The following is a 22,789-nucleotide window of genomic DNA, read 5'->3' as shown; positions in this document are numbered from 1 at the left end:
AGAAATTTTCTTTTAAAAGTGTGACATGCTTTTTAATGCAAGCATGTTTATCGGCATGTGAAGCATGATAATAGCGACGAACCGGTGGACTTTCTTTCTTCAACAAAATGCGGTATTTTTTTGTCTATTTTTGTAATAACTAAGGCACAAACTTCCCAAACAGAAGCAAATATAATATACTAACAGAGCAATCTTTTCCATAAACCTCATGGCAATCCATATTGTCGTGTCGCATCACTTCACTGTATTCATCCTGAAGATCATCTTTCAGTGGAACACTAAAAACAAACCCAATGTTTTGATAATGAGTTTCATGAGCATTTTGTAGATTAAAATTTGCCAACTAACCTAAACATGACCCGTAGAATGTCCGTGATCATAGATCTACCCGGTACTAGTAAGCTTCGTGCTTCACAAATGGCTCGCATGATACAGGATTTCATCTGGAAACGGTTTCTGAAAAAAAAAGGAAAGTTTGTTATCATCATCAATCGTTTATGATTAATGTGAAGTCATACTCTTCTCCAAGTGCGCGTTCCAGCGTGTTGAATAAATCTCTCTTTTCCCGATAGTGGTGATAGTGGTCCCAATCGCGATGGTGGCTGATATTATATCGATCAATCTCTTCTTCGAAATGGTAGCCTGAAACTGCATCGTCACTGGATCGTTTCATCCTGTAGGAACTGGATGGATTATCGTCCCACATGGTATGGTCAAAGGGAATGTAATTCGTTGCTTGGGGTTGTTGCTGGTAGTTTGAGTACGAATTGTAGGTATCCGCTGGGAACCAATCGGATCGGTCCTTGCCGTATCCTGGGGGTACCCACGTATCCGGATGAGCTTTTATGTAGTCTTGCAGTTCCATTTCTGTGAGCTCATTTGCAAAGTGATGGTGATCGTTAACAGTTTCAGGAGGTGGTGGGGGAGGAGGAGATGGTGCAGGAACTGGTGGCGGTGTTGATCGTGGTGGAGGAGTCGGTGGTAGTGCAGGCTTGGCGTTGGGTTTTGGTGGGTAAGATATTTCACCTAGTTTGAATTGAGTGATGCGATTCTTATAGTCTGGAAGCGGGTGATACATATCCAACTCCAAAATGGCAAAATTGCCCGTAGGGGCTTTAGGTACCAATCCTTTGGCAAACGCTACCGTCACCTGAGAGAAAATAGAATTTGTGAATCAATAACTTTTCAAAAGGACGTACATAAATCTAGTTCTTCAATGGATCTGAGAAAATCCACAGAGTGTTGAAGATTTTTTTTTTCTAAATTATTATCTCATCTTCTCACATTGTTTTTACGCTGGTCGTTACCAGGAACAAAACCTGCGCTAAGTATGAATCAAAAATTCAATCTGTACCATTTTCCTAGTGAATTTTGGTAAAAAATGTAATTGGCTATTGATACGTCAAGATATATCGCTTTTATATTGCATCATATCGGTATGGTATTTCTGAGTTTTTGACTTTGAAAATTTCAATTAAGATCATACCAGATAAAGGGCATATGGTCACGTTGCCATTAACCTTCCTTTTCCATCGCCGACATAGTGTACGGTTTGGGTCAAAAATGACCCTAATGCCAAAGGAGAGTTGAGGACAAACGTCTTGAAATCCCGCTTCAACAGTGCATCAGAACTTCAGACGCACAAATCTCCAGGAGCAAGCTTCAAACAACAGAACATTTCATTATTCTGTTCTTGCTCACTTGTAATAAGCTTAAAATGAGAAGCTCAGGTGTGCTGGTTTTGCTTACGAAGAAATTTGTGCCCTCGAAATCGTGAGTAGGTGCCAAAGTCGGCCATTGTGGCGGCCCTTAATAGCCCTACGGTCCTAATTGGGAGCGTGCTGCAAAACAGAAGTAACACTGTCATATCATTCAATTTTAATATATTTGTCACAACAGTTACTTTGCAGGTACCAAAAGTACAAATTTCGTAGTCTAAACAACGCACGAAGCAGAAAATGCTGAGACGTATGAATTCGGAGGAAAATTTATTTTTGTGTTTCAACTGCGCCGATGCTGTACTGTATGAACTTCTTATTTAGATCACGCTACACATTTATTGTTGGTGAATGAACTTCAGTTCTTCACTGTATTAGTCCCGTTCATCCTATCATAAACTAAGAATAATTTCGATCACCAAAATGCACCACTGTCCTGAAAACTCACCAGAAACGCGGCTCCAACCGGGAAAAGCAGAAACCGTTTCTTCCGCAAAAGTAACTGCTTACTCTCGGTTACATTCTGTCCAATTGCTTCGAAATTTTCACTTCTGCTGATAACGATGCTGCTGGTTTCGTATACAACTATTAGAATCAATAAACACACCGCTTTCATCTTGGATACTGTCGTCCGACTAGATAGCCCGATCTCACTGACGCGAATTCGCTATACCCATAATGAATTTATTCGCCAAATAAGTAATTTACGCATTTTTGTTTCAGTTAGCAAGATGTGTAAAGCTGCGGTGAAGCCGAATCGTGTGGCTTCGAAAGCGATAAAAATGTTTGCGTTATCACTTCGTCGCGAAAGGTTAATTAAAGCAAACTGACGACTGCTTTCTCTGGTTCAAATTTTCATATTTATCCGGACGACACGAGCATCCGTTACTAATTATTTCGGGTCCCTGAGAAAAGCAATACTTTCGATAAGTAGTTTTGACAGAGGGGGTTGTTGAATTGATCGAAGAGATGAGTTTATCAAATTTAAGTGTTGATTGACAGAATAGGCTTGTTTCTATTTTCTTTCTGCCCATCTGCTAACAAGGGTGGATGCTTTTAACGTGGTGTTTATTATTTGTTTGTTCAATGATTTTCATCGATTCGGTTGATTTTAAAGGGTTTGACACCAAATTAAATTATTTTACTGAGTGAGCTATTTGCCGACGCTGTAGACGAGCAGCTGTTTAGCAAGATCACGTGGGTGTACATACACACATTTTTTTTTAAATCTTCTGTATTCATAGAAAAGAGAAAGAACGAGGCTGGTTTTTAACTTAAAGAACTTAGATAAGGGTGATACTACCCTTACCAGTTGCCTTTTTGTTTTTTTTTTTGTGATGGTGGATGACATCCATAATTTCTCTCAGTGTGAGAGTTAGTTCGTTCCTATTCTCTACTGCACAAACATAATTATTTCTTCCGTTGCCATGATCCCCCATGTCTACATTCTTGTCGCCCCATACAGGTGCTTGTCGAAATGTCACTTCCACCTTTTAATCACACTGCGTATGTCCGTCTGGAGGCTCCCATCCTTATCCCTGCACATTTCTGCATGTGGTGCGAAGCAGTTGCGGCCTGCGTTGAGCTTCTGGTATAACTTACGTGTATCTAGAGAACGGCGCAGCAGATCCATTTCCTCGAAGTCCGCATCTTTCAGACCCGTTTTTTTTCTGATGAAGGTGTTTGCTGCTTCCGCTTCTGTTTGTATCGTTCCACGTTCTGCCGGGTCCCATGCTACTGCATTATCGTCCTCGCTAGCGAAACAAAGTCCAAAATTCCAAGGTGGGGTAAAGTGGCCCCTCTCATAAAAACATTTCTGATTGTGATTTGATCTTTATCTTTATTTTTTATCATATTTGGTGTCAAGATCCTTCGAGAAGCCATTCAGGCAAACCCATAGAACATCTTTTGAATTCACAATAAAAATTGGCAACTTTCGGTTTTTCTTGCTTGCAATTAAGGTTTTCTGGTGATGTTCAGCCAAGTGTTTCCGAGGAGATTGAGAAACACATTGAGGCGCAAGGTTGTTGATGCCTGCGCTATCCATGCTAGGATTCGTTCAAATTTGACGACCTTCTTTTAGGGGATAGGAAGTCTGTGAAATCGTGACACTCCATGTAGTGAGTATACAAAAAAGCAGGACAATGGGAGCAGGAGGGCAAATGGGTCTGCAATGGCAAAAAAAATATGGACGTAATTTTTGAATGTCGTCATTAAGTGGCATCTTCCCTATGGCAGGTGTTTTTTGCACCACTTCCGTTTTACGAACCAACAGGGTGTCTACTACCTGAAAAACCTGGAATCCTCTGGGAATTTTATTTAACAGAGAAAAACTTGGAATACTCAGGGAATATTGTGAATACAAAGGGAAATTTAATGAACAGGTCGTATGAATTAAAATTGGCAAACTTTACTACTTGTAGATCTACTTAGAAGTAGAGTAGATTTTTTTTTTAAATATCAGTATGATGTCAGTCGATCTAGAAAATCGGCTACAAAGATTTTTCCAGAAGTTTCATCAGGGTTTCTTCCTGGAAATTCTTTGAATATATCTCCTTGTATACCTCCCATGATTTCCCCACATTTCTTTCGTATGTTTCCACGACATTTTTCTTTGTATCTTACTGAATTTCTTCCGAAGATTCTTCCGGATTCCTACCAGCATTTTCCCAAGATTTGTACGTTTGTTTCCGGGGTTTTTGCTTGAAAATCTCGCAGGAGTCCTGGATTTCGATTATTTTTTCTGGAATTTTTAGAGAATTTCTTCCAGAGTTTTTTTCCGGCCTCTTTTTTCCAGGGTTTATTCCGAGAACTCTACAAGAGTTTCTTTCAGGATATACCGCAGATACTGTCGTGAAATTTCTGTTAGAGTTTCGATGGGGATTCCTCTCGATGCCGCGATTCTTTTCAGTGTTTCTCCTGGGACTTCTCCAGGAGATATTCCTGGGATTTCTCCCTGCGTTGATACAGGAGTTATTCCTAAGATTTCTATTAGAAATCCTCCAAGGGTTTTGAGAAGTTTTTCACTTAATTTCTGTCTGAGTTATTTCATCTTTCACAATTTCTCTTGTAATATCTTCATGAAAACCCCAATAGCTTTCCAGAGCTGGGATATTTCATAATAAATTCTCGCGGGATTTCTTTAGAAGTTTCGACCGAGATTTCACTTGGAGTTTCTCCCGGGGCTTCTCTCAGAAGATACCGTCTGATGCTCGCCCTGGGATGTCTCTCTTATTGGAGAAATCTCGTGAGAAACTTTGCTGTATTTCCGGGAAGAATCCAGCGAGAAACTATGGAAGATATCCTGGGAGATACACACACACTCTTGCATAACCTCCGTGAAAAACTTCTGCTGAAAACCTGGGAGGAACTGTGGTAGAAATACCTGGGATAACTATCAGATATCCAAACAGAACACCGAAAAAATCTCGGAAGAAACTGTTTATGGAAGCAAATATGTAAAAATCTCCGGATATACTTGGGAAATTGGCGAAAGCCAGAAAAAAAAACCTTCGATAATTTCAAGGATGAGCGCGCGGGAAGAGTTCTACAGAAAAATTGGGAAAGAATTTAAAGGAGGAATTGCGGTAGAAATCCAAGGAGAAAATCTGGAAGGAATCAAGGAAGAATCGTGGGTAGATTCCCAACATTATTACACTAGTACTAGCACGGAGAACAGACATCCAAGTTTAGTTTGAAAATTCAATGATCATATGTATATGGTCTTGGTCTATTTTTTAAAATTAAAAACATCCCACATGCTCCCCTGGAAAACCTGAAAACTCAGGGAATTTTTGTGCTGAAAAATCAAGCAAAATAATTTTTTATGCCTAACAAATAAGGATCTTTACAATTGAAAACGATCCAAGTTTGAAAAACGGCATCTTACCCCACCTTACCATACGTTTTCTGTTTTTTTAATCGCCTGCACTTCTCTTGGAAATATTTGATCTGTCTGCTCAGTCCCACGAACCCGTGCTCGTTTTCATCTGGCAACGCTGCCTCGAGATATTGCCGTTCGGAAAATTTTGGTGCAGTTTGAACATCACCATGTAGTGGATCAGTGTCGAAGTCGATGTTAGCGCTACTATAGGTTCTGACGTCGATAATGTCGGAAAAGTGCCGTCCATCAGTTTGAACGTGGTCGATTTTCGATTCTGTTGGCTGTGGTGATCTCCAAGTGTAACGATAAGGAAGGCTGTGCTGGAGGAAGGTGCTACGAATGGCCTGGCCATTTCCTTAGAGGTGGCGAAATTAATGTGTTGTAGGCCGTTATCGGTAGTCAATTGATGGGCGCTAAACTTTCCAATCAAATCCGTTTGTGTACATTAGGATTGCGAATTGTTCAGAAATTGAATTTCTATCACGAAAAGTTCTTGGACTGTCCGGAAATAGAACTCATAGCGCTCAGCATGAGTAGTAGTCTTGCTGAATACCTACGTTTACCGCTTCGACTATATTGAGTATTCGATTACCTATACTCAAGAATGCTCCTAGAGACTCTGAAAACTTAAAACTCATCAAACATAGATGCATGAGGCTCTGTGAGTATTTTTTAAATGTTTAATGCCTTAGCTAGTAACGTTTGCTTACAGTTCTACATAAAACCTGCGATTTTTCAATCCACAATAAAGGATTTTGTTGAAAGCGATGGAGATCATTTTGTTACAGCGAACTTGACGTAACAATTTAAAACTGTGTACATTAAAGTAACTACAGTATGGCCCATAAAAAAATGCGAAAGTTTTCGAAGACATTGCTCACGTGCTTCCAATCGATAAACTTTGCATTTTTCTACTGGATAATATAGTCAAGACACTAATTTATCAACGGCATAGGAACATTTATTGATTTGAATCATAAACCTTTGAAAAAAGTAATGTTGAAGATAAGGATTTCAAAAACGTTCTCGCGCCAGAGGTGTTTTTTTAAGGTTGTAATTTTTGTCAAATTGCTCTCAATCACATTCAATTAAATTTTATTTCAAGAACAGCACTTTCATAGCTAGACAAGGTCTTCAGGCGATCGTTGGTGATTCATACAGGTGAAAAAAAATTATTATCTTATAAGTTATGTGACATTTACTGAAAACTAGAGTGTGCGACAAATGGACATTTTCAGAAAAACAAATGTATGAAGTATCAAACTCTTTTAAAGTACTACGTATTTGTGTCTATTATAAACGTAGGTTTATGAGCCTTCATTAGCGAAAAATTATTTTGAATTTTTTTCAAACAGAGTGAAGTTATTTATGGATCTATCTTATCTAAGGGTTTTGAAATATGCCACATTTTTTAGTTTTTTGGTTCCTAAGCATCTGATATTGTTTTCAAAAAGTTTTTCAAAGGGCCGCGTTTTTAAGAGTACATATTTCTACATGATTTACATGTATTTAAAAGTTTTCATTTTAATTCGTAAAGCTCCAAAAATTCGAGGAAACATTTATTTTTTTCAGAAATTGATGGCAACTATTAGGTATCCACATACGTAACCAATGAATATTTTGACACTTATTTGAGATATCCTGTATGACAATCACCTCCTTATTGTAGCCCTATCTAAAAAAACTGAAGTCATAAGAAATATTGCAACAAAAATTACCAAAGAAAGAAAAAAATGGATTTTCGCATTTTTTTATGGGTCATACTGTATAGCACCTAAATCTTCCGTGGTTGCTGTTAAACAAGTAAATCTTCCACCCAAGATAAGTTATGACATAGCTTCGAATCGTTTGATAATAATTCACTATCTTCCATTATTTGCATATTTTGTGTTCCATTATTCCCGGTGTTGAACATGCTTTCATTATACACCGTTTAACAATCGTGTTGTGGACTGTAGAACCTATCGTGTACGTTTATATAAAATTATTCCCATTCACTTCACGTTTTTCACCTATTAATGCAATTTGCTATGCGGCCCGGCTTCTGCGGTGAACTGGCACCCACCTGATGCCGGACGATAGATCCTGGTGGATCAGATTATTTATCGTGATCAATTCAATTGGATTCTCCCGAACTGACCTGGTAGCAGTAGCATCACTATGGGAGGCACGGTTTGATCGAGCAATTACAAAGGCTGAGCTAGTGTTGTGGTGCGGATTTGATTGTATAATAGCACCGACCAACGGAAATTCAATCACTTAAACATCAATTTGGCGCTATTGTTTGCTTAGAATCAGAGACGTGCAAATTCGACGCGGTTTTTATGACAGTTCTATGAGAGTTTCATATAGAGTATGAAAACGTGTCCATACGTCAGCACGATGGGAACAGTGGAATTTTAATGATAACTTCTCATCCAAACGACAACATGGACTCGTTTTCCAGTATATTTAATCGCTAACCGTCTGTTCCCTCCATGTCGCACGGTGCCGATTAAATTTATCAGTCTCACCGTATACATACCCTATCCGGCGGCGTGATAGTCATTCTTAGCCCCGCAATGTAAGCACACTCTCCCGGAAGATGATTTCGCACTGTTTATCGTGAGCCGATCGATCGTTGGGCGTTCATGTAAATTCCAGCGATTAGTGAATAAGTCGAAGCGTGCGCCCTTGGTTGGGTTGTTACTTGGCTGCTTGCTACAATACTTACTCCAGCCAGCAGCAGCGGGCGTACCTCCATACAACAAGTGCAGTTAACTGCCGGGGTCCGACAATATGGTTGTCTCGGGGATTAGCTGTTCTAGCAGTGCGTTGATTGAGTCTCGGATCCCGTAGACGCTGTTATTTAACAGTGACATGGTGTTTTTTATATCGTCGTGATCGTTTGAAATTGAGATAGTAGAAAATGTAATATACACTTATCCGACGATGGTGCTTTAACCGCTGCAACTTGGTGATAATTGGTGCAGCTGTTGTGTACCATAGCTCGTGCTATGTTTTGATAGTCCCGTGCGGTTTCCAGTATATTTAATTATTTTCCATATTAAATAGAATGATTTTTTTGGAATCTTCTGATGTCCTGATGATTCGAATAATACGATGTAAAGTTGATGTTATCAGTACGTTATCGGCAAGCCTCGATGGATAAATGTACGACTCGTACTGAAAAAATCAACTTGTTGCAACTGGTCACTTAAATAACTATTAAATAGCTTGATAATAAGGATCCATTCATCACGTAACGCTAAAATATAGATTTTTGACCCCCATCCGCAACGCTTTTTGGTATTAAAATCTTAAAAAAATTGTATAGGGCACTGCAAGCCGCGATTGCTAAGATATTTTTTGCCAAGTCTTTGAAGTTTCATGGCCTTGTTGTTTACGATTCGGACTTTCGTCAGCTTTTCATGGGTGGTATGATTTAATTCAAAATGTGGGGTGCGCGTGCGTGGGAAAGTGTGATTATTTATGCATGATGACGGCACGTTGTTACCCCTCCAGGAGGTCCTTCTGGGATTCCACAGGAATTCCATCCGAGATTCCTACAAGAAATCCTTCTCGGTTTCTGCACAAATTCGTTCCAGGGCTCCTCCAGGAATTTCTTTTGGGATTCCCAGGAAGTTCTTCAGAGATGCTTCTGTTCCGTCTGGGATTCCTTCAAGAGCTCTTGCCAGGATTCTTCAGGCAAGTACTCCTGGGATTCTTCCACAGATTTTTTTCATAGTTTGCTTCAGGAATACCGTTTGATGTTATTTCAGATGTTTCAGGAATTTTTACAAACATTCCTTCTGAAATTCCTCTAGAAATGATTACCCCAGATTACCCCAGCAATTTTTCCTGAGATTCTTTCAGGAATTTCTTCCGTGGTTTTTCCACAATTATTTTCTAGGATCCCTCTATGATTTCCTCCTGTGATTGCTCAGGGAGCTATATCTGCGATTCTTGCTGGGGTTTCCATCTCAGGAACTCCTTGCAGAATCGATCACTGAACCCAAATTTTCCGCTACTCACCGCTTCGAAACAAAAGCGCCACTGTATATGGACTGCAACACAGTGACAGCAGTCGAGTTACGTCAAACACACAGGGCTACGTTGGCGCTATCTGTTCATTTCATAGCGGCCGTTTTAGTTATTTTAGTGATCCATTCTCCTTCTGAAATTCCTTCTGGGACTTTTGGGCTTCTTCCTGGATTTATCCTGAAGTTCCGGGAATGCTCCATGAATTCCATCCGAGATTCTCCTAACAGCTTCTGAGGAAAACCAACTAGCTGTAGTATTTTCGCAAGGAAATCCTGTAGAAACTTCGAAAGAATTCTATAAATCAAAACTGCAGGAAAAAAAATCAAAATATTGCTTAATTAACTTCTAGTGAATTTCCATTAGAAACAACTGAAAGAGTTGCAGAACGAACTTCCAGATGAATTCCAGAAGGTGCTACAGGAATCTCAAACAAAACTCTCGGGATAAACCGACAAAAAGCTTCTAGATAATTTTTTGAAAGAGTTCCTGAAGATATCCTGGAAGCAGTTTCTGAAAGAAATTTAGAAGAACTTCCCGGAATGAGCTCCAAGATGAATTCTAGAAAGAGTTCAAAAAGGAGTACCAGACGAATTTCCAGAAAAATCCACGAAGGAGTTCCTGGATAAGTTCCAGAAGCAATTCCTGACAGAAGCTCAATCCCGGAGGATACCTGATGGAGCTTCTGAAAGAATCCTAAATATAGTTCCTCGAGGAATCCCGGAAGAAGTTCCCGGTAGAATTATCGTAGGAATTCCGGAAGGAATTCCTGGAGCAATCCCAGAAATTGTTGGAGGAATAGTTCTTGAAGGATTCCTGGGAGGATTTCAGAAAGATTTTTTGAAGAAATCCTAGAAGGAACTCCGGGAGGAATCTCGTAAAGATTTTCTGGAAGAAATCCCTGACGGAGTTTTGGAAGAGTTTCTGAAGCAGTCCCCGGGAGAACTTCTAGAGGAAACGCGAAGGAAATCTTGGGTAAAATTGCAGGAAATATAGAATAAAATATAGATTTTTTCTCAAATTAGGACTATTGATTGACAGCTAGTTGATCAACTTACAGTAAAAATTGAGATTTTTAATGCAATTTTCTAAAAGTTACAGTAATTGACCATTTCTTGAAAAGTGAAAATTTTGCCTGTTCCAATCATTCTAAAGAAGATCTACCATGTAGTGGTTACCGTTTCTTCTTCTTCTTCTTCTTTATGGCTCGACGTCCCCACTGGGACTTGGCCTGCCTCGCTTCAACTTAGTTTTCTTTGAGCACTTCCACAATTATTAATTGAAGGGCTTTCTTTGCCTGCCATTGCATGAATTCGTATACTTGTAACACTTTTTAGAAGAATTTGAATAAGCAAATCAATGATTGTAAATCTAAAAAGAAAACTATCTGGTGTGATTTAGAATCTCGATGATTCATTAAACACCTACATATTTAAATTTCACATAAATTTGTTTATACACAAAACTATCAAAGTTCTTCTCGTATTATAAGTTTCACACTACTGGTGGTGTATTGGTTATGCCCTGATCAATCATTCGGATCTAACACCTACCTTAGTATTCCAGAGAGTTCAGCAGTCCAGCGCATGTCAGTATTTCGGAATTAAAATAACATAATCATCAGTTTCTTCGCATGTATCACACTAATCATTTATTAGTCCAGTCTTCTCATAAATATGTTCATAATAAATTAAAGCTTTGTTCACCAATCCCCCATTTCATCACCGAACCATGTTCCAATCTTCTTTGATCATGTCGGCCGCTTTTTCGGCTATCATGACCGTCGGTGCATTGGTGTGTCCGGCAGGTACGTTTGGCATAATGCTGGCATCCACTACGCGGAGACCTTTGATTCCATGCACCCGTAGGCGTGGATCGACCACCGCAGTGCGATCCTTCCGGGGTCCCATTTTACAGGTGCCCACGTGATGGTAGATGGTGTAGGTGGCATGCCTGGTGAAGCATCGCCAGTAGTCGTCGGAGTTGAACTCGTATTGCTCGCATCCTGGCATTGAAACGGGCAGGAGATGAGCGTTGAGTTTTTGCATCGCTGGTTGTTCGATGATTTCAAGTGTTTTACGAATTGCTCTCACCGAGATGTCCAAGTCGTATGGATCTGAGAAGTAATTCGGTTCTATAACGGGATATCGGAAGGGACTTGCATTTTTCAAGGAAACGCGACCGCTGCTTCGGGGTCTCAATATGAGGGGGAACACCGTAAACCCACTGAGACTCTTGCGTTGAATTTCACCAAACAATTTTTGAAATGTTTCGTGCTTATAATTAAAGTTCAATTCAAATGATGGATCTCCTGCCATGGTTCCACCGATCTGCAGAAGTTCGTAATCCGGCCAACCATCAGCGTCGTTCGGGTGTTCTGAGTCAAAGAAACCAATCGTTTCACAACCACCGATCGAAGTTAGAGGTCCCGTATGCTTTAGTTGAAAATCCATAAAGTTTTCGATGGACATTTCTCGTTCAACCATCATGCTCATCGTATTGTTTATGAGGAAAGTAAGCGCTCCTGCAGCAGTGTGGTCTTGGAAATTGTAGCCTACAGGTAGATCAACTATTGGTTTAATTCCTTTTTCCTGCAAATGCCGCTTTGGACCCACACCGGACAGCATCAAAAGATGGGGAGAGCCAATTGCCCCAGCTGATAAAATTACTTCATGTCGTGCTTTCACTGTGTAGTATTTACGATTGTGGTAGAATTTAACGCCAATTGCTCTTTTTGTTTCCTTGTCAATGATTATCTTTGTAACTTGGGACCTCTTCTTCACATGTAAATTCGTTCGATTTTTCAACGGATATAAGTACGCTGCATTAGTACTATCACGATATCCATTTCTGGTAGTGCTCTGGATAAATGATATTCCCACTTGTTTCGGTCCATTGTAATCCACATATGGAATTCCAGCTTCCAGGGATGCCTCCAAAAATGATTTCGCAATTTTCGATTTATACGGTACGTGAGATACAGACAAAGGACCATTCTTCCCCGCATATCCTGGATACGCATCAGGCACAACACTATGTTCTAATTTTTGGAAGTAAGGAAACACGTCCTTGTAGCTCCATCCGTCGTTTCCGGCAGCTGCCCAACTATCAAAGTCGCGACGGTTCCCTCTAGTATAAATCATATAATTAAGTACACTAGATCCGCCCATCACTTTGCCCCGTGGAAATCTACACTGATTGTTTTTAAATGCCAGACAATACTGATCACTTGGCTTCGTTCGATAGTCCCAGTTCACGTCATAACTTTGCATATAATGAACGAACATTGGAATATCCATCAGTAAGTTTTCATTCGCGCCCGCCTCTATGAGTAAAATATTCCAATCACTGATTTCCGACAGTCTGGCTGCTAGAGCGCAGCCCGCTGATCCGGCACCAACTATCACAAAGTCGTATTCTTCATTCAGGTTTTTCCGATCAGGAAGCTCTCTATCCAATCTTTTGCCTCCATCCTGGAGGAACTCAATCACAGACATTATGCTGTCCTGTGCCTGAGCATGGTAGCAGAAACTCCACAGCATCCATACCAGTACCGCACAAGACGCCTGCATCCTGCATAAATATCCTTAAATCCTACCAGCTTCAACTGAGAAACAATTCGCGCATCGCGTACTTTCCCGCGCACGGTTACTATTAGACTAGTTCAGACCAGCCAGAACTATTGCATATTTAAACAACTATGGGGTACTAAAGCCATCGGGGATCAGTGCAGGCAGTAAAACGATCGAACGCAACGGGGTGAGTTCACGCGGAGACAATTGCATCGAGCTGCATTCACTCACTCCACACTGACTGGCACCACCCCCTTGCGGCGACCGGCGGGCTATCAGCCGCCAAACGAACCCTTCATAGTGCAGTTGCCGGTTGCACTAGCGGAAAAGCCGGTCTCACCGTACAGGTGAATTCTAGCATAGTGCATAGTGGGCATACAAGATCAAGAACGTGTGTTTTGTCCGAGCGTTGTCGCTGGCTCCTGGTGGCAGAGGTTCATGGATCATAAATTTACTCGGGGGATTGTTATGTTGTCTCAAAAATAGCATTAATAATCATGCTGATAGGCTTGACTGTAATGAAGGAGGCTTATTCAAACAACGCCGGAAGATTATTCTAGTACGGGATGACGACAACTCACCATTCGGATGCACTTCCAGCTAATCAGGAATAAAAAAACTTGCTTTACCATATATGTACCATTCTCACGTTATCTTTACCTTATATGCATTTAGTTTTGCACATTACCCATTCTCTGTTTGGTATAAGCTTTCAGAATAAAAATTTGAGTAGTGCATTGCCCTGCAATATTGAAACTTAATGAATGGTTTTCCGTCCATCTAAGGTGAACAACAAACTATGGTTATAATGAGGCTTAGTAATTCTATACAGGTTTGAAGTAAACTTTAATATTTTACTGCAATATAGATTATACGATTAATACTTCTAGAAGTTTTGAAGCTTTCGGAAAATATGGTACGTTTTATAGTGCACATAAAAAAGTATTATTGGTCTTATAACTTAAAGATGTTTTATTATTTGTTTACACTACAGTATGACCCATAAAAAAATGCGACATTCCATTTTTTTGCAGTATTTGATGATTTTTAATGAAATAATCCCAATGAATTAAACTTTTTTGAATTAGGATACAATAATGAGGTCATTGTCATACAGGATCTCTAAAATTTTTGTCAAAATATTCATTGGTTACGTATATGGGATACCTTATAATTGTTAACAATTTCTAAATAAAATCAAGTTTTCCTATAATTTTCATAGCAAAATGAACTAAGATAAAAACTTTTAAACACATGGAAACCATGAAGAAATATGTACTCTTTAATGCGCCCATGTTTGAAAAATATTTTAAAAATAATTTCAAATGTTTAGGAAACAAAAACTAAAAAAGAAAACCGTATTTAAGATAAATTAATAAAAAACTTAAAACTGTTAGAACATTTTTCAAAACATTTTTTTGTCGATGAAGGCATATATACCTACCTTTATGATAGGTACAAATACTATGTACTTAAAAACAATTTCATGCTTAAAACATAATATTTTCTAAAAATTATCATTTGTCAAATAATTCAATTTTCACAAAATGTCTCTTAGTTTATAAGTTAATATTTTTTTCGTGCTTGTCCGACGAACCAACCAACTCCTGAAGACCTTATCCAGCCATAGAAGTACTATTTTGAAAATAAAATTTGATTGAATGTGATTGAAAGCAATTGAAAGAAAATTATATCCTTAAAAAACGGCCTCTGGCGCGTGGACGATTTCGACATCCATATGTTCAACGTTATATTTCCGAAGGTATTTGCATGGAATCAGTATATGTTCCTTTGCCATTATAAGATTAGTGGCTCTACTATACTATCCAATAGATACATGCGAGGTAAATCAGTTCGAAGTAGGGGAACGATGACTTTGAAAACTGTCGCATTTTTTTATGGGTCATACTGTAGTTTACAGCATTTTTGAACTCGGTAAGCTGATGATTGTTTTTTGGTGTAGAATCATGCCCTACAACGTTGATGATTTGAAATCGATTTTTGTTCTTTTTTTAAGCAAAGTCGCTCACTTCACACATGTCATTCTCCATAATCAATGCGCCGATTGAGCTGATTTTTTTTACTGTAACCCGCCTACATATGATATGTCAAATAAACGTTGAGAAAGGATTTTTAAATTATTTTTTTCTTGTTAAAAAAAATACATTTCTTCATATAATTTTGGAAATTTTGCTAAAATTTAAGGAGATCGACCCCAAAACTCGCCATCAATTTCATCAATCTGCCGCAGAACCTGTATTCAGATGATCGAATGGTATTATATTTAGCTTTTAATTTATGGAAAAAAAATTTAAAATTGGTTGAACAAAACGCAAGATATTTGAATTTTATTGAATTCCATATTTTAAAAAGTTGTAAAACTCGATATTGAGCTTAAACTCAAAAACTGTTCTACTTTAAATTTTTTGAAGCACGGTTTCGAAATCAGCGCTAAATTATGCTTCAAAAATTTTGGTCGTTGACGGAAGTTCACGACTTTCGTTTTGTTTTGTAAACTAGTGTTATTGATGGTTTCGTATCATAGTAAAAAGGCCTATGGAACTTTGTTCCAATAATTACAGTGTACAGATTAGATGGTCATTCCAAATGTGGAAAATTGTCGTTTTCAATGCTTTTCTTTCGACTACATCAATCCTTCTCTAGCTTTAACTGCTCAATTTTAAATCTTATTTGCTTGCATCTTAAGAGAACATTTACAATAACATGAAATCATGTGAAGCCGAATTGCCCCCGGAGGGCAGTATGCCTTCAGTTCCCCTAACAGAAATCCACTTTATCGATTATGTCGTGATGGTCGCTCGCGATAAGAGTCAGTAGTGTGCGGTAGTTCGGCAGCAGCAAAGTTTCGCGCGCTCGCTTTGCTAGATTTTTGCGTTTTTTTTCTCTTCTCTCTGCGGGGCTCCGACGACGGGACGAGTGTGCGCGCGCCGTGGTTGAGTCGGTTCCGAATTTTTTGCTTCCCTTCGGCGCTAGTTTCCAATACACTTTTAGTTGATAATAAATATTTTCTTTCATTTTTTGCATTTACACAAAAGAGTGAAAAATGTTATTTCGGGTTCGCCGGTCGAGAAAAAATCCGGGCGCCGACAAGCGAGTCGCGTTCAGTGTATTTCTGTGTGGAATAGACTAAAGGTTTCTGCTCCCTAGTGGAGTGGAGACGCGCGATAGAATTTTCTTTATGGCTAGTTCTTGCGTCGAAAAGTGGTCGGTTGTTAACGGCGATTTGTGTATATTGATCCATTGTCAAATCATATCACCAACCATAGGTGACTCCCGGACTGACAATGTACCTTACCCTACTAACAAAAAATTCCTTCCTGAGACAAACGTGGAGATGCAGCGAGTCGCGGTCTTTATAACAACGTTTGTCTTACTAACATTCCCTTCCATCCTCGATGACCGTAAGGACGTGGCCGGCGCCGTTATTGACCTTATTAAAGTTGAGAGCTCTCGACCTGTGTACATTGAGAATAGTAAGCTAGTCCCAAGCCCTAGTCATTGGTTCCTTGTGCAATTTCGATTGCTCTGGTCAATCACGGAGTAGCAACTACGAATTGTGCGGTCATCTATGCTCATGCTCATGCTCATGCTCATGCTATGTCGTGATGGTCGCTCGCGATAATTCACAACGCTGCGCTAGTTGTAGGCATCGAACTACTAACATTTTCATCGAATATTCCCGAATTTCTCTTCAAAAAATATGCTGTTCCTACGAGTTATACTACGATAGTCAAACGTCCTTTCGGCCAAATGTACGTATGTCAAAAATCTGTATGCCAAAGAGGTTTCACCACTTTATCGTAAAAAATAAGTGTCTATTGCTTCAGACATGAATCCTCAAGCCTTTGGATCTTTGCTATTAGGCTTCAAACATTCAATACAGTTTCTTACTGATTTTGGCAACACGAGGTGAATTTAATGTTGCCAAATTGGGGTGTTGCCAAAATCGGTAAAAAAATTTGTGGATAATTTTCAACTTGTATGCGTCAATTTGGCTTATATTATAAATATGGACTATTCACAAGCTATAAAACGATCCATGTAGATGACGTTCATAAATTACGTCATGATTTGTAAAATTGTCGATTTTGAAAAATTTAATGAATTTTGATTTTTTAAAGAAAAGTAAGGATAAAATAACACGATTTTTCGGTAAAAATTTTTGGTCAAAATTTTTTGTTGCCAAAATCGGTAAAAAATTGTTGCCAAAATCGGGTGTTGCCAAAATCGGTAAGAAATTGTTGCCAAAAACGGGTGTTGCCAAAATCGGGAAGGAAATGTTGCCAAAAACGGGTGTTGCCAAAATCGGGAGTAGACAAAATCGGGTGTTGCCAAAATCGGTAAGAAACTGTATGAAATTGATCTACAACGCTTTAAGCTGATCCAGATTAAATATATCACATAAATGAATTTGATTTGCATACATATCTTTTAGAACATGGTTAGGTTACTTTTCAAACATATTTTTACTATACATATTTAAGAGATGAACCAGCCTAGGGCTGAAAATCTCTATAATAAAGTAATAATAATAATATATATATTTATGGAGTTATCTGGCATTACCTATCATCTATTAATAGGAATGAAATGAAATCTGGCCTCTACGCCGAGTATTTTTTAGAAATTCCATAAAAATCTTATCAGGGTGCATCCATGGAATTCATCTCTAAGCTCTAGAAAAGATGGAAATTCATTAACAATGATCTCCAAAATTAAATCAGAAGAGATCATCTGATACAACTTTAGAGATCTTTGCGGATAAATCCCTCTTTTCTAGATTTTTCATAAAAATCATTTCTAAAATATTCTAGAGATTGTGTTCGATGTACCTGACTTTTTAATGAAAAATTTCTGTAGAAACATTGAAAGAAATTGCTGGAGAGAAAGTTCTTGGCAAAACAATAGGAATTTATAGTAACATAACAACTCTTCAAAATATACCGCTGATAAAATGGTGCAACAATTTGTTTTTCAATATTTGATTTATTGATTTTTTCTGAGCAATTTCTTTAGGAAAACTTTTGGAAGTTTTGACAAACTTGCAAGCAGTCCTGCCCGCACTGAGCGTATGAAAATCTTATAATCACATCATAAATTAGAAATATTTTTATCTTATCAGAAAGGTGGTTCTGAGGTGCGGTTTTTTGACAGTTTGAAATGGCATTTAGGATATTTGAACATCCTTCCATCTGATAAGATGAAAATAAGTCTAATTTATGATGTGATTATGTACATACAAAAAGCAGAATTTGCATGCGCTCAGTGTGGACAAGCCTGCTAGCAGAAAAAAAATCCTGCATGTACTTGTATAACACTCTTATCTTAATTGCTATCTAAACTTCTTACCCAAAAATCCGATAAAATTTTGCGCTTCAGGAATTTATATAAATATGTTTAAGGGACTTTTCTGAACAGAAATTGAATATTTTTTTTTCGAAAGTCCATGAACTACGTTTTCCGAAATTTTTATTCAAATACATCAAAATCCTCCAAAAAATCCCCACGGTATTTATACAGAAGGAACTTAAGCAAATACAAATTCAGGAACACCGTAAGAAATTTCTCCAGTATTTTTGCCATAAGATTCAAACAAACAAAGAATTGTTCAGATTTTTTTCAAGAAACCCGGTAAACACTTTGGCCAGTAAAATTCCGCGATATTATGTAGAACTGTAATTGTTTTTTTTTTCAATGTTTACCATGAATCAAATCGCTAAGAAAACGTTTCAATAAAAATTGAAGTTTTAACATTTTGAGTTTTATTAGATGTATTTTAGAAATGTATTTTTGTGTAAATAATGTCAAGTGCACGACACTGAAGAAGTCTGTAAGCCGCAGACGAAAAAGGCCTATCTGTCCGAAGATAAGCACAGCACTGAAACTAAACGGTATTTTCTCGTTCTTTCTAGTTTTTCCACAACCCTCTGATTCCCAACTTTTTGATTTTGATCTAAATATCATTTTTCGTCATCTAAAATGGATTAAAAAAAAAGACAATTCACACTGTCTTCAGCCAGAGGCTGCACAGACTGAACACATTACATACATTAGACAACAGACAACACAGAACACCCAGTGGCCCAATGATTGATTTTTCGTTTGACGAAAAGTTTCCACCGTCTGGAGCGGGAATCGAACCCACACTCCGAGGCACACGATACGCCTAGACGACTGCCGCCGCTAACCGCACGGCCACGAAGCCCACGACCATTTTTTGGAAGATGATTCTTTATAATTCTCGATTTTGTGAATTTTGGTTTTTGATTTTTCATTTTTTTAACATCCCTACTTTTTCATAGTTTTTCGAGAAGCCTACCGTTTTTTTAAGCGTACCGATTTTTAAAGATGAAAATATTTTGAGATTTTATGATTTTCGTTAATTTTTTTTTTCATAGAAAACTTTATTTTCCATGTAACTTTTTAGAAAATCATTTCAGTTTGTATTCAACTCCCCTGTACTCTTTTACTATAATAGAATGATTGAGGCAAAATTATAAATGCGTTAATTGTTGCGATTAAAAACAACAGAAACGATAACATGTAAAGGTGATTAAAACATCAATTTTTCAATGATTTAAAAAAAAAATGAGACGGGCTTGGTGGTCTAGTGGCTACCGCTTCTGATTTATATGCAGAAGGTCCTGGGTTCAATCCCTGGCCCGTCCCTTTGTATCTTTCTATATACTTTCTCTCTGCTCTCTACATATACAACTCATGTATATAAACATGTTCATAGCCGTCGCTAGAACAGAAACGGGTTGAAAAAGCCGTTTCCCTTCCTTCCAAACTTTCACAGCACAGTGTCACAATCCTATTAGAAAAACGCCTACAAGTTATGCAATGAAGCGAGCTGTGCCGCACATCTTCAAAATAATAAAAACACACAATTCTATCACCTTCCTCTGGTATCCACACACCAATGTGTGAACCTTCTGCCAACCAATTCCCACCAACACTCCAACATCCGCATGAATTTGTGCTGGCGCAGAGGTATATTCGGCCAGATGTGGATACAAACGATTGCAATCATCACTTCCTTACCCCTTCCCCACATTGACCTGCATCCTGACGTGGCAGGCGCCATTGTCGCCTAAAAATAGAAGATCACCAACGCTCACACACTGAAGATGCCTGCTAGTCCCCGGCAGTTATCTCATTGGTCCTTGTGTGAGTGTAGCTGGTCTGGCGATACTGGAGTAGCATCCACGGGCGGTCAATCAAGCTCAAGCCCAAGCTCAAGCTCAAGCTCAAGCTCAATTTTTCAATGATTTAAAAAAAACGTTAATACGCTTTAAAAGACACCAAAAACCATTTTGAGATGTACAGAACAGTCCTTAATACCAGCTTAAAATAAAAAAGTTTTGATTGTCCAGGCAAGAAAAAATATAAAAATGTTCAAACTATACCCCGTCTAAAAACGGGGTTGGGTATTAGAGGGTTAAAAAAATTTTTGATTTTTCTTTCGTAAAAGGGAAGTAATAGTGAAGTGTATCTTCACTTTGTGCTAGTGTTTCAAATGTTACTCCTGGTTTGCGATTTGTTCATCTGTTTTTCTACAATAATGTATGTTTGGTAAGTCATATACTTCTTCTCCATTTTTTTCTATGTACGACACACTCATAATTAGGGAACCGTACAAAGGGAAAAGGGGCTTATTAAATCGTAATGAAATCAGTTTACGAAATCAATGGACAATCGGCCAAATTACTACCGAGTGGTGAATTAATCCATGGTTCGAAACTAGAGTCTGCATTATACTCTGAGTCCGGTCATTGGCCTTTTTAGTTCTCCTTACACATGGCGGGCGCTTGAAAGAGCAATTATGGAAGCTGGTGTGCAGAGATGCGGTTTTGGGCTATAAGAACGATATAAATACCATCGCGGCAGACCATCGAATCCTGGTATGATCAATCTCTCTGGTGTTGTGCACCTGAAGCGAGGTTTAAATCTCTGACAGTTTAGGAGCTTCACATACGTAAAAATCTATTTATCTGGTTCAACACTGTCGGTCATTCAATAATTTGATATATTTTTTTAACAGAGGAAATTAGGTAAGTGTTCTGAAATCCCAATACTGGTTTTTGAAGCTGTAAAATCGAACAGTAGTCAAGTGGAATTGCATTACCTGTGTGGCATTAAAATCGGAGCAGTTCTTCCGAAGTGCACGAACAACTTTTGTAATGGAGAAATAAAAAAAAACAAGTTTTCGCCACTTTTTGTGATTCAGTTCTTTGTTACCAACCTGGATTGCATTTAGGTACTAGTTGAAGAGCAGCAGCAGCATAAAGCAGACAAAGGAATCATTACAGGCCGATTTTCCCTAACTACATGGTATATCTGTGGGCAGGCATCAGCTTCCTTTTGAAATTCCCGTTTTTCTTGACTTAACTACCGCAATGATTAAGTGATTGGAATGTATAGGAACTGTTCAATTTATTAAACAGACAACTTGTTCGTGCGATATCTTTTTTATTTTTCAATCATTGGCATTCAATCTTTGCATGACTTTCGGTTTACTGCATTGAAAGTTGCATTATTCAAACTTTCAAATGGATTCATTGAAAATATTATTTTTTAAAATTTTTTTTTTTTGAATTTTATTCAGATAATATCGAGACCTACTTGTAATTTTAATATCTCAGCAAATTATAGTTCAATTAATTAGATATTTATCTATATACTTCTGCAGCTTACTTTTGTGATATTGAAAACGATATACCAGATTTAAATTTATTTTATTTATGTTTTCAGTTTTTGGCAATCGAAAAATTGAGTTTTCCTAATAGTACCGCATTTACAAAAACCCGAACTATTTCTATTTTTTATTAAATTATGTTTGTAATCTATAAACATAATGTTCTGGAAAACTTTTTTTTTGCCGAAAATCATAAGATTAAACCTTACAGTCGATCGACCACCAGTTCTGGAAAACATTTTTTAAGCCTTACAAACATGTCTGTTCATTTAATTGAACAGTGCTTGTGCAACCCAGCTCGTTCCAGCATTTTCAGTTACATTGTTCGAACAAGTCTGGAATGATATTCCCTGTAGTTAAGTGACCTCTCCCCACACTGAACAATGTTGCAAAGCGAACATAATTCAGGCGTATGAAAATGGACAATTTAATGTTTTATCATGTAAGGCTTATCAGCTTAACGAGGTACCTTTACGATGAAAGCAAACTTTCAATATTTTCGATCAGTTTTTCATCACCATGTCTGCATCCTGGTATGACTGTGCTGGAAATTCAACGACTATACGCTGCTAAGATTGTGTGATGCGTTACTCAGTTCAGCGAAGTCAGTTCGACCAAGGTGAGATGTCATTTCTCTCAGCCTGCCGTCGTCGTCGCGTCGCATTGTCTGATGGTGCATGGCACGAGCCTACTTACACGCACTTTCGATGTACTTACATAGGTAATGCTTCGCGAAACTCGGAACAACTTGTACCTACAGAGTGTTGTGTTCCGTGAGCCGAGCTGCGCTGACATTGGCCTTCACTGGTGGAAGAAATTATAGGTGATTAACCGAGTCAGTTGTTTCCGTCCTAGGGTCGTAGGTCAGGGCACAGTT

General features: G+C 38.4%; 2 protein-coding genes across 2 annotated transcripts in view; both read right to left on the bottom strand.

Annotated features, from left to right (window-relative positions):
* On the bottom strand, nt 1-11,139 carry LOC109403274 (uncharacterized). The gene is made up of 4 exons (XM_062855466.1): nt 2,167-11,139; nt 519-1,150; nt 349-456; nt 1-278 (listed from the first exon to the last, which is right to left on the bottom strand). The coding sequence occupies exons 1-4, from the start codon at nt 2,332-2,334 to the stop codon at nt 140-142; spliced, it is 1,047 nt and encodes a 348-aa protein (XP_062711450.1). The 5' UTR covers nt 2,335-11,139; the 3' UTR covers nt 1-139.
* Nucleotides 11,140-11,245: 106 nt separating this feature from the next.
* The window catches only part of LOC115253484 (uncharacterized), a 146,949-nt gene continuing 135,405 nt past the window's right edge, over nt 11,246-22,789 (bottom strand). The window contains exons 3-4 of the mRNA XM_062857613.1: nt 22,671-22,716; nt 11,246-13,194 (exon numbers count right to left, since the gene is read on the bottom strand). Coding sequence (XP_062713597.1) covers nt 11,343-13,194; nt 22,671-22,716 — 1,898 coding nt within the window. The 3' untranslated portion in view covers nt 11,246-11,342. The remainder of the gene's footprint in view (nt 13,195-22,670; nt 22,717-22,789) is intronic.

Source organism: Aedes albopictus, chromosome 3 (genome assembly GCF_035046485.1).
Source record: "Aedes albopictus strain Foshan chromosome 3, AalbF5, whole genome shotgun sequence".
NCBI lineage: Eukaryota > Metazoa > Arthropoda > Insecta > Diptera > Culicidae > Aedes > Aedes albopictus.
This window is presented reverse-complemented; position numbering and strand designations above follow the sequence as displayed.

What these genes read in the sequence shown, in the direction of transcription:
- LOC109403274 (XM_062855466.1), bottom strand. Translation starts at nt 2,334, where the DNA reads ATGAAAGCGGTGTGTTTATTGATTCTAATAGTTGTATACGAAACCAGC. An exon ending in CGGTTGGAGCCGCGTTTCTG is followed by an intron (nt 1,151 to 2,166) that starts GTGAGTTTTCAG and finishes ATTTTCTCTCAG; the next exon opens with GTGACGGTAGCGTTTGCCAA. An exon ending in GAACGCGCACTTGGAGAAGA is followed by an intron (nt 457 to 518) that starts GTATGACTTCAC and finishes TTTTTTTTTCAG; the next exon opens with AAACCGTTTCCAGATGAAAT.